Source organism: Scardinius erythrophthalmus, assembly GCF_964197995.2.
Source record: "Scardinius erythrophthalmus genome assembly, chromosome: 15".
NCBI lineage: Eukaryota > Metazoa > Chordata > Actinopteri > Cypriniformes > Leuciscidae > Scardinius > Scardinius erythrophthalmus.
Window position 1 is genome coordinate 10,765,762 of NC_138235.1, and position 12,270 is coordinate 10,778,031.

Sequence of the window (12,270 nt, forward strand, 5' to 3'; positions counted from 1 at the left end):
GCTGCGAGAGTCGAGTGCATGAAGTGTCCAGCATTGCACACTTCTGCTGAATTCAGAACTGCATGTTACCTTGTTTAAGGCCCATTATGCTACTACTTTAACCTGTACTAGTATGCAGTTCTGAATTCAGCACTCGTTTTTTCTTTTATATTATGTAAGCACATCATCCAGGCAGTTTTTCTTTTTTGGATTTTTCAGTGTGAACACAATCACACTATTTATACTGCAAAATTATATAATAATAACCTATGTTTCTTTATAATTTACTGTGAAAATGTATACATTTAACAAGACAATATACATACATCTATCTATCTGTTTGTCAGAGACATACAGTAGGCCTATGTCTTATCATAAGACCTGCCATTTCACCACCATTTTATTAGGCTAGAATGAATGTGAACTGTTCTGTCGTGGGCTTAAAATGTAATATTAGATTTTATCAAGACAATATAGGCGACATGTAATCTATGTTAGAGTTGAATATTATTAATGACTTTTCAACGTTTTGTATTTGTAGTAGGCCTATTTGTGTCTGGTATGAGACAAAGCTGTTTTTTTTGTCATGTGTGTGAGTGTCTGGAATGTGTCTGGCTGGTGTGTGTGTGTGTGTGTGTGTGTGTGTGTGTGAGTAAGGGGGAGTTAGCTCGGTTGACGCGCGTCTGCTCGGAATCCTCGCAATGAATGAGGCCCAAATCACGGCACTTCACACCGTCCGCGTAATCAGATCATGGACACATTGACTGACACAATGAAGAAATGAATGCGCAAAGTAACCGATGGACATGTTAGCACCTCATTGCCATTAGGGCAGTAATGTGTGAGCATGTGAATGTGCCTGAGGCATGAGATGGAAATAACAGAGGAGGATTCAGGACGGACACTTTTGTTCAGGAAAGTCGGTTAATTTTCAGCCACGCACCCGCTGAGCGTCTCTCACGCCCCGCAGAGCCCCGTGCGGGGAACCGGTCTGATGTGTGTCTCTGATCCCGCAGATGAGGAGATCAATGGGAGCTTGTGCTCCAAATGAGTGTTTAATGACTTGCGATTGTGCTTTGTGTCTAAACCGGTGTATTTCACCCTTTGTTGGGGTGACCGGGGCTAGTTGTCACACAAATAACCTACGCTTTTGAAACGTTAACTAAAATTTAATTACATTTAGGCTAACAAAACAGATTTAGGCTATTTCATTTTTCAGAAATGCAAGTCAGTGCAAGTTGCCACGTGTTCTAAAAATGCATTTTACAGTTATGATATATGCCAACGGTTTTATTATCATTTTCCATTGTGACAACTTGCTCCTCAGTGTTTACTTCGCAATATTGAACAATAGATAGGCCTATTTAATTCAGATGTCAACCGAATATTTTATTCACTTTAAATAGGCCTATTTATTTCAGTTTATTTGCGTGTTTTTAAACTGAAATTTATCCACCTGCATCTCCAAAATCTCCAATGTTTGAAATTAAATTAAATGTAGGCTAATAAGCATTTCTATGGCACTTTACTGTGCAGGCTTACTAGGCTAGTTAATAATATGTAATATTTAATAATCAAACAGTTCTTCCAAGATTGGAATCTGAGGTATTGTTTAAAGTTAGGGAAACCCGCTGGCATTACAGTGGAGAGTTCCCGCGGGCACCTGCAGTGGAGGTTAGAGGCTGCTCTCGGACAGGGGGCGTGTCGTTGTGGGCGTGGCCCGAGATATAGCCCCGCCCCTTAACCGCAGCCTCATATGAAGAGACCCGTGTTCGCTGAATGGCAGTGGTTCATGTGCAACTTTAAGAAACTAACGTTCCTGCCTAGACGCAAAGATTACTGGACATCGGAAGCAGACTCTGACTCTGAAGCGCTGCAGCTTTTTTACAGTCAGTCAAGAGTTGCTCTAAAACTTGAAGTTTGGAGAATACCTTTACAAAATGCCTCGTTCATTTCTTGTCAAGAAGTATTTCTCCAATAAGAAGCCAAACTACAGTGAACTGGAGAGTCAAACTGGTGAGTGTGCTTTTAAAAGCTGTTTGTGTTATTGTGTACAAAATCAGTATGCGAATGGAAGAGCTTATGAATATGACTTATTACTTATGAGCTTATGACAGCACTTGATCCAGTAATACTAACACTCTCTCTTCTATTCTATTCTATTCTATTATTTAATAAAAAACAATAAAAAATAAATAAAAATGAATGTACTGCGTTTGATTAAAATGAGAAGGGTCATAGCACTTGCATATTGTTGTCCTACTGTTAGTGTAACTGCTTCTATTGTTCTCATTTGTAAGTCGCTTTGGATAAACGCGTCTGCTAAATGAATAAATGTAAATGTAAATGATTAGCGAACACTTGGTCATGACATCCTGCTCTATTTATGTTCACATTACTTTTTTAGTCAACACTTTTTTTTTTTTTTTAGCTATTTTCAATTTGTGTTGTTATTTTCAGTTGGGCTATTTTGTTTTTCATTGTATTTATTGTATTTATTTATTTATTTATTTATTTTTTTTTTGGTTACACTTAATTTTAAGGTGTCATTGCTACAGTGTAATTATATTTAAGTACTGAATAATAATAATTAACAACATGTACTTACTATAGGGTTAGGGTAGGAGGATATGGTTGAGGGTTAGTTGCATGTAATTATGCATAATTTACTTTTATTACTATGGTAAATACATGTAACAAGGACCCTGTAAAATAAAGTATTACCATTTTTTCACAAACTGCAGGATGTAGTTTAACTAACTGCTAAAATGCGTCAGCTGTAGTATTTCACAGTTTAATTCCATTAATAAATCTCAAAAAGTGAGAGCATGCCAATGCAGTATATATCCAGTTGATACTAATAAAAAAAAGTGTGCTTTTCATAAACTGGAGAATATAAAAAAGCACTACCACCCCATAAAACCTAACAAACGGGACCATTTTCATGTAGTCCAACAACCCCCTGAACATACACCTTTTCTCTTCCCCAGACCAACGCTATGCTGTCGTCCCCCTGCATGACTTCCACACCATGGAAGGTGATTCTGTGGTGCCCATGCTTGTGTGGGCCAGCAGTGCGTTACCCCTCGCCTTTACACCGGCCTCCCCCAGCCCCCCGTCTCCTCCCGGGCCTCTGGACCTGAGCTCTCCGTCCAGCAGCAGCTCCAGCAGTGGAGAGGAGGACGACTGCCGCACCTCCGACCCGCCCAGCCCGATTCCTGACTCCGACCGCTCCCAGTGCTCCCAGTGCGGGAAGCCCTGCGGCAGCCCGGCTGGCCTGTCCCGCCACCAGCTCACGCACTGCACCCCCGGCCCGCAGACCACAGGAGCCGCCAGCACCGTCACCAGAGCCGCCTTTCACTGCAAGCACTGTCCCAAAGAGTACACCAGTCTGGGTGCGCTGAAGATGCACATCCGCTCGCACACACTCCCCTGTGTGTGCGGCACGTGTGGGAAGGCCTTCTCCAGACCCTGGCTGCTGCGGGGACACATTCGCACACACACCGGTGAGTTAGTTAGCCCATAAACTGAAGCTGTGAGTGGTGCAACATTTGACTAAAACCTTTAAAGTATTAAACTTGGGAACGTCCCGTTTGTGGTAATCTCCTCAACAAGCCCAAATCTGTGCAGATAATAGGTGTGCCATAGACCATGTTCAGGTTAGATGACATATTGAATTGAACGCAGATAAAAACGAGGTTGTGAGGGACAGATGCGATGAAGGTTCTAGATCATGTTACTTTCACAACTCACAATTTTTAAAACTTATTCATGGAGTTTTTGACCACTGAAAGATGCTTCATCGGCTGAAGAGTCGTTATGTTGGTCAACAACAGTACAATCCATTAAGCGCACTGTATTCTGTCGAAGCTTGTTTCAGCCACAGAATAAAACATTTTAAAAGATAATTGAATAATCTTCAAATTCTGACTTTTTTTCTCAGAATTGTGTGATATGAAGTCACAATTGCGTGTTATAAAGTCAGAATTGGACTTTATATCTCACAATTCTGACTTTATATCTCGTAATTTGGACTTTTTTTCTCAGAATTGCAAGTTATAGTCCAATTGCGTGGGAAAAACATCAGAATTGTGAGATGAAAAAGTCTCAATTACCTTTTTCATTTTCCGTGGCGGAAACAAGCTTCCATAGTGTTCTGTCCCTCACGGCCTCGTTATCATTCCTGTCAAAAATTTTATTTGCCGCTACCCTGACTAAGGTCTTTTACTTTTCTAACCAAACGGATTTACGATTTCCATCTGGCAGACAGTGAAAGTGGTGTAAAAATCCCAAACTTTCTTATCTAGAGATAAGAATATCATAGAAACTTGGGGGCTGGGCTCTTTTATCCATGAATGCAACAATATATCGGGCCACATATGAAGACTTCCTAAATTGTTTCCTTGTTTTAGTTACATCATGGCCTCAGTTAAAACAAGGAAATTAATTGGTACAACATGACCACGATTTATTTCCAATTCATTACTAAAACAAAGAGCATTAATTCTTAATTTGTTGCCACGTTATACATTTTTTATTCCACATGTCGTGCAGGGCTTGGTACTTGAGTTATAAAATGAAAGTTTGTTATAGTCAATCTTTCATCTTACATCATGGTCATTTAAACTCTGTGAACTTAGTAACTTTGACGATACGTGCAAGAATAAACGAAAGGGATGTGGCGTGGTTATGGAGAAAGCCTTTGGTTAGCATTATCATTATTGTCAATGGCAGTTTCTCGGCTGGTTCATCTAACAGCAGTGGCTAACTGTCCTTGTTAACTAGTAAAACCTTGACCGTCTGCATAAAGGACCCCCAAATAGCACTATCTAGAGACAAGAATGTCATTGAAACTTGGAGGTGGCTCTTTAGAGCAAGTATTTATGGCACACGTTTTGTAGGTTCATCTTGCAGAATCTAGTTGTCTGAATTGCATTTCAAGGTTACAGGTTAAAATGCATTAAACATCTTTAACGCAATGACATATAATTTATACTAAAAGTTCTTCATCTCTGTTTTAAGGCGAGCGCCCCTTCTCGTGCCCCCACTGTAACCGTGCGTTTGCGGACCGCTCAAACCTGCGGGCTCACCTGCAGACCCACTCCGAAGTGAAGAAGTACCAGTGTGGGACGTGCTCCCGTACCTTCAGCCGAATGTCCCTCCTGCACAAACACACTCTCTCCGGCTGCTGTCCATCTGCCTAGAGGAGGAGACATCTCTCGGCGCTGGGACGGGATGGGATGGGCTTAAGCCATAAGTCAATGTCTGGACTCGTAGAGACTTGTTTTTGAAGCACACGGTGCCTTATCTTTTATTCCACAAGCCAAAAGAAGAGATTATTTTTCTATCAGTTTTAGGGTGTTTTCACACCTGACCGTGTGTTTCGGAACCTGGTGTGTTTTCTCCCTTGGTTCGGTTCGTTTCGCCATATGTGAACATGGCAATCACGCTCAGATCTGCACCAGAACAATTGCTCCGAGATGCAAACAGACTCGGTTTGCTTGAGGTGTGAAAGCAATCTGACCCAAGGGACCAACCAACCAAATGGTGTTATAATTCATAACGGGAAAGGTGCTATATAGAAAGCAGTAGTGTCCGATTCTGTGAGTGAGCACATTAGTTACCACAGTTGAAAACCAAAAGAGCGTCTTCATCTTAAAATGCTGTGGAATTGCGCTTCCCTGTGTGAGAATGCTGTCCCTTTGAAGACTTGATTCCTGCTCTAGCTGCATTATAACATTCGTCTAGTGTTCGTATGTGTCTTGACACAGTAAACCTCTAGACAGAGCTGGGAGATCTGTGTGTCTCGACCATATAGACTGTAAGGTCTCGACAGTTAAAAATAAAGCCACAATAAGCTCATGGAGCGAACTTGTCAATCATCTTGATGGATGACGCAGAGGAAACTCTGCCCAATAAGAGGACAGTTACTCGCACGTGACTTGCGTGATCACATTTTGGTACGCTTTGAAAGGTTGTCTTGTGAAAGCGAGCCGTACCAAGAAGAAAATGCAACATTGTAACAAATTAAGTACCTGTTTCGGAACAAAACAAACGATCTATAGGTGTGAAAACACCCTTAGTCTTGCAAGCATTCACACAGTGAGGTTCTGTTACACATAGACTGCAAATTTTTGTCATGGGAAAAGGGCCCATGAACTGGCTCTTGGTGGATTCCCAAGATACACCTCGGTGCCGGCTGGTCCGGGACTGTGAGGGGGCAGCTGCTATTAAACCTGTGTGGTGAGAGGTCATCTCTCACCAAGATCTCCACAGACTTGCCGGGATGTATTGAGACAGCTGTTGGGCTGTCGACAAATGCATCGGCTCTCCGTTTCTCCGTTAGACTGATGGCTGAAAAGCACCAAAGACCTGCTTTAATAGGACGTTCAATTAGGCTATGGAATTTGTCTCTGTAATTCGAGCTTCGAGGTATTGCGTCATTCGCCAGCTTCTGAATTGGCAGTCTGACTTCTGAATCAACGTCAATGTTTTTATATTCTTAAAGACTGAACAGGGTGTCAAAAACACAAGAAGAGGGTCATTTGGTTTTAGATGTCGTTTATGTACAAAGTTTACTCCACGCCCTCTGAACCAAAGAGATTTAGCAGTCTCTCATTTGAGAGAGGTCTTCCATGAAGTCTGTTTCACAGTTTCTTTTCCAAAGCCACAATGATATACGAAGCTGCCTTTCTACTTATTGTTTACATTTTGGACGTATAACACAAACCAAATGCTAAGCAATCTTTTTTGAGCAAAGATGTTATAGTGTATTTCCACTTGCTATTTTTTTCAATAAAGTAATTTATGTTCTTTTGCAGAAAAGTGTCTAATTTGTGTTTTTATGAAGGTGGGATGTGTTGAAGGAACAGTTCACCCATAAGTGAATTAATACTCTGTATACATATATTCATATCATTCCAAAACAGCATAACTTTATATCTTCCATAGAATATAAAAGGAATTTTTTAGCAGAATGTTCTCACTGCTCTTAGAGTTACAACAACAACAACAACAACTATAAAAGTGGTATAAAAGCATTTCGTGCACATATGAAGTCCAACAATAGATTTTTGCTGAAAATGCTTGAGCACACTACATCAAATGTTGTTTATTGCCTATTTTTTTGGCAAATTGTCATTAAAATTGTCATAAAAAGTCATTTAAATGAATACAAGCTAGCAGAATTTTGAAAGAATATAGGAAAAGTAACTGGTGTGAATTATTCCTTGAATGCATTATTTTTATCCACAGGTCTCTGAATAGATATGGTGCAATAAATATTTAGCGTCTGCGTCTAGACGCAGTCAGATATTTTGAGTGATGATCAGAACACCTGCACACACTTTCTGCTTAGCCTGACGCTAATACAACACCAACCCAGTTTAGCTGACACATGGCCAACAAATGTTAACGTCCGAGACGCACTGCAGGTGGAAAAAGACCAAAAGGGAGGCAGAAGACTTAGAGGAGCACCAGAGAGACGAGGAAGAGAAATGAGCCCGTCTGCACCATTAAGACCCGTGGATCCAGCTCTTCGCTTCAGAATCTCAATCTGTCAAATACATAGATATGCCTCCCTGAGGGGGAAATTTAATAAATGTGGGAAATTCCAACAATCTGTGCCTTGAATGTGGCCAGAGTTTTGAGGTTTTCAGTTTTGTAGACTGCCTCCACAACTCAGCCTTTCCCTGAGCAATCTGAATCCACAAAGCCCTTGTGACCTGCCTTGACGCCAACCAGTCTTGCTAGAGTAACGATGCACTTCCTTTGCTGATTTGGAGGCTCAAAGCTGTGGGATTTTGGTGGGGGAAGCTAGTTGAAGGGGGAGGGCACGCTTAAAGAAGTATTCCATGCTGAAAGCAGCTCAAGCTCTGTCTGTGGCATACTTTATCTGCAACATCTGTGACCACTAAAAATGGTGTGCTCCTTGAGTACGGAGCTCCGCTAGTGATAACAAAAGCCCAATACTTTTTAAAGAGGTTTTTCTTTTTCTTAAGAATTTTTAAGAACATTTAAGCTTTGTGAACTTGGTAACTTTTGCACAATATGTGCAAGGATAAACGAAAGGAATTTGGTGTTAATTATCTTTAAAAAGGTCTATAATACCTGGAGAAAGCTTTCGTTTAGCATTCCTATTAATGTCAATGGCAGTTTCTTGCAACAGCAGTGGCTAACTGCCCATGTTAACGAGTAAAACCTAGTAAAACCTAGTAAAACCATCTGCATAAAGGACATGCTGCAAACTTCAGCAAAAGGAATAATACTGACCACAAGTTATGTCCGACTTCAAAAGGAAAATTTAGACAACTTTACACACTGAAACAGCATTTATTTACTGAATAATTAATTCAAGTGAATTAACAAGAAATACTAACATCACATTTTGGCTTTAAACTCAAAAACAAAAACAAAAACCTTGCTTCCACTGTAAACACTTTTCTGAAAAGCAGCGTTGTTATTGCTAACCTAAACTTTTGGTTGCTCATTGGCAAATATGTGTGTGTTTGGGTGTATGTGGGCCGATATGGTCAGATATGACTGGTGTTCAGTAGACGAAAGTCATTTGGGCTTTTGGGTTTGATGTGGTTGGCCTGAACTGCAGACATAGAGTCAGACATAGTAGACGTGAAGGATTGAAGCCATGGAGTCATGTTCACAGAGAGATGACAACTGTGTGTGGGCGGCTAGATGGATGGGTGACAGAGGGTGATGTCATTGTCTTTCAACCCTTGAAACAGCACAAATCTGCAAGAATTCCCCATAGAGCCAAAAAATGTCCCCTCGTACCTGTGAGGGGGTGAGATAATATGTCTGTAATTGATGGGGTTGCAGTGTGGTATGAGTTGCCCTGTTGTCAGTCCTGTTGTCGAACATTTCTGAGGGCCTTTTAGCTGCATATATTATATGTCTGTCAGTAATAAGGCATGAAGACCACATTTGTCAAAGCACATATTTGTGTATATTCTGTAGTACAGGCTATATAACCAAAGCAAATTTTTAAGTAATTTGAAAGCCACAAGGTACCAGTAGGAGTATTGGTAAAGTGGTCTAACATCACCAGTTTCTTTGAGGAATCGTGTCATGTAAAAAATCCCTTATTCCTATTGTTGACCTAGTTTAACCTCACTTTTTCCTTTCACTTCGTCTTTCATTCCCTTCTTTCCTCTCTCTGGGCTGTAGGAGCCCGTCGGACACAGGAAATGGTTTGTCAGTCACATATAAACACTGGCCTTTTTGCAGCACTGATAAAAAACATCTGAAGCATCTGTAGAGAAACGCCTCCTGCTAGTTAGAAAGGGAGCTGAAAAGGACAGGAATAGTTTGGGCAAAAATAAAAGTCCCTTCATCATTTACTCACCCTCATGTCACTCCAAAACCGACTGACTTTCTGTGAAACACAAATGGACATTAGAATGATAAGGGGATGGAGCTGTCAAAGTCCAAGATGCACCATAAAAGTATTATTAAGTGATCAATAAGGTTCATGCGCTACAGTATATTCCAAGTCATATGAGAGTTTGTGTTAGGAACAGGTCCCAATTTAAGTTATTTTCTGATAACATTTGACATGAATGATGAGCAGTCATGAGACAGGCAAGTTGTTTAATATTATTGACATCAAACCTTCAAGAAGAAACTTTAGTGATGTTCTACCAAAGACCGTGTTGTAGTTGAGACTAGCTCATTCGAAACCCGTGTTACTGTAAGTCTGAGTCAAGAACAAGACCAGAAGAGGGTCTGAAGTGAACTAAGCCTTCCATTTAGGCTGAATGAAGTCTGGTCCGAGTCTGAGTCCATGAATCCAAGACCATGAAAATAAGTTCTTGGACTCGAACTCGAGATGGACTACAACAATTTCATTCAGATTTGGAGCGATGAGAAAAAGAGTAAAACTATGCCATCTCTAACCCAATTCTTTAACCTTTTCATGTGGATTGTTTTGGACATTTACACAGTTCTGAAACCAGTTTTACATTCGGACACAAAGATTTAGGATCATTGATTGAACTGGGAATACAGGTCCTAGATATTAAATAACATTTTTCACATCTCTGTGCTCAGCAGGGGTCGTGCATTGCCCTTAAAGGGGCATATTTGTGCAGTGATGTTCTTGTCTTTTCATGTTTGAGGTGGTGGTTTAGAGAGCTGAGTCATAGGGATCGTGTTTGAGCCAGGAGCTGTTATGATGGTTTGGATTACTAACACAGTTCTGGGTGACTGTGCTCTTGTGTGGGGATTACCCACATGCTTTGGCTTCTAGATTTCTTTCTCTCTCTCTCTTTTCCAGATGCAACCTCTCTTTGGAAGCCTTTCTGTCCTCTTCCACCTCAATGGTCTCAACTCCCCTGCTGGCTCTGTTTCCTCAAATGTTCCCCCTCTTCTTGAACATAGATTGTGTCATAGCAGGTAAATGTCTGCTCATCATTTACTCACCCTCATGCCATTCCAAGCCGGTATGACTTTCTCTCTTTTGTGGCACCCAAAAGAAGAATGTTTAACCCTTTAAGGTACGCACCATGAAAAAAGCAAAGGAAAATTTATTTCTTTGCATTTTTTATTCAATTATGATAACAATAACAACAATCAATATTTGAATGTGTGTGTGTGTGTGTCTCTGTGTCTCTGTGTGTGTGTGTGTGTGTGTGTGTGTGTGTGTGTGTGTGTTGGTGCAAAACTTCACCCAAGATTTGATTAGTACGGGGCCCCCCAAGTCCCACTTTGTCAAAAAAAAAAATTATAACTATCTCGTGGCCTCAAGATAGCAACTCATGATAGTATCTTGAGGCCACGAGTTACTATCTTGAGGCCACGAGTTACTATCTTGAGGCCACGCCCACGAGATACTATCTTGAGGCCACGAGTTACTATCTTGAGGCCACGAGTTACTATCTTGAGGCCACGAGATAGTATCTTGAGGCCACAGGTTACTATCTTGAGGCCACGAGATAGTATCTTGAGGCCACGAGTTACTATCTTGAGGCCACGAGTTACTATCTTGAGGCCACGAGTTACTATCTTGAGGCCACGAGTTACTATCTTGAGGCCACGAGTTACTATCTTGAGACCACGGGTTACTATCTTGAGGCCACGGGTTACTATCCTGAGGCCACGGGTTACTATCCTGAGGCCACATGTTACTATCTTGAGGCCACGAGTTACTATCTTGAGGCCACGAGTTACTATCTTGAGGCCACGAGTTACTATCTTGAGGCCACGGGTTACTATCTTGAGGCCACGGGTTACTATCTTGAGGCCACGGGTTACTATCTTGAGACCACGGGTTACTATCTTGAGGCCACGGGTTACTATCCTGAGGCCACGGGTTACTATCCTGAGGCCACGGGTTACTATCTTGAGGCCACGAGTTACTATCCTGAGGCCACGAGTTACTATCTTGAGGCCACGGGTTACTATCTTGAGGCCACGAGTTACTATCTTGAGGCCACGAGTTACTATCTTGAGGCCACGAGTTACTATCTTGAGGCCACGAGTTACTATCTTGAGGCCACGAGTTACTATCTTGAGGCCACGAGATACTATCTTGAGGCCACGAGTTACTATCTTGAGGCCACGAGTTACTATCTTGAGGCCACGAGTTACTATCTTGAGGCCACGAGATACTATCTTGAGGCCACGAGTTACTATCTTGAGGCCACGAGTTACTATCTTGAGGACACGGGTTACTATCTTGAGGCCACGGGATACTATCTTGAGGCCACGGGTTACTATCTTGAGACCACGGGTTACTATCTTGAGACCACGGGTTACTATCTTGAGGCCACGGGTTACTATCTTGAGACCACGGGTTACTATCTTGAGACCACGGGTTACTATCTTGAGGCCACGGGTTACTATCCTGAGGCCACGGGTTACTATCTTGAGGCCACGGGTTACTATCTTGAGGCCACGGGTTACTATCTTGAGGCCACGAGTTACTATCTTGAGGCCACGAGTTACTATCTTGAGGCCACGAGTTACTATCTTGAGGCCACGCCCACGAGATACTATCTTGAGGCCACGCCCACGAGATACTATCTTGAGGCCACGAGTTACTATCTTGAGGCCACGAGTTACTATCTTGAGGCCACGAGTTACTATCTTGAGGCCACGAGTTACTATCTTGAGGCCACGAGTTACTATCTTGAGCCCACGAGTTACTATCTTGAGCCCACGAGTTACTATCTTGAGGCCACGAGTTACTATCTTGAGGCCACGAGTTACTATCTTGAGGCCACGAGTTACTATCTTGAGACCACGGGTTACTATCCTGAGGCCACGGGTTACTAT

At 41.9% G+C, this 12,270-nt stretch overlaps 1 protein-coding gene across 1 annotated transcript; it reads left to right on the top strand.

Moving 5' to 3' along the window:
- Positions 1-708: 708 nt before the first annotated feature.
- On the top strand, positions 709-6,798 carry snai1b (snail family zinc finger 1b). The gene is made up of 3 exons (XM_081386790.1): positions 709-1,995; positions 2,970-3,485; positions 5,002-6,798. Exons 1-3 carry the CDS (start codon positions 1,920-1,922, stop codon positions 5,181-5,183), a joined length of 774 nt encoding a protein of 257 aa, XP_081242916.1. The 5' UTR covers positions 709-1,919; the 3' UTR covers positions 5,184-6,798.
- Positions 6,799-12,270: the final 5,472 nt, after the last annotated feature.

Excerpts from the sequence above, each read along its gene's own strand:
- snai1b (XM_081386790.1), top strand. The coding sequence starts at position 1,920 with ATGCCTCGTTCATTTCTTGTCAAGAAGTATTTCTCCAATAAGAAGCCA. Across the intron at positions 1,996-2,969 it reads TGAACTGGAGAGTCAAACTG|ACCAACGCTATGCTGTCGTC; the intron begins GTGAGTGTGCTT and ends TCTCTTCCCCAG. Across the intron at positions 3,486-5,001 it reads ACACATTCGCACACACACCG|GCGAGCGCCCCTTCTCGTGC; the intron begins GTGAGTTAGTTA and ends CTCTGTTTTAAG.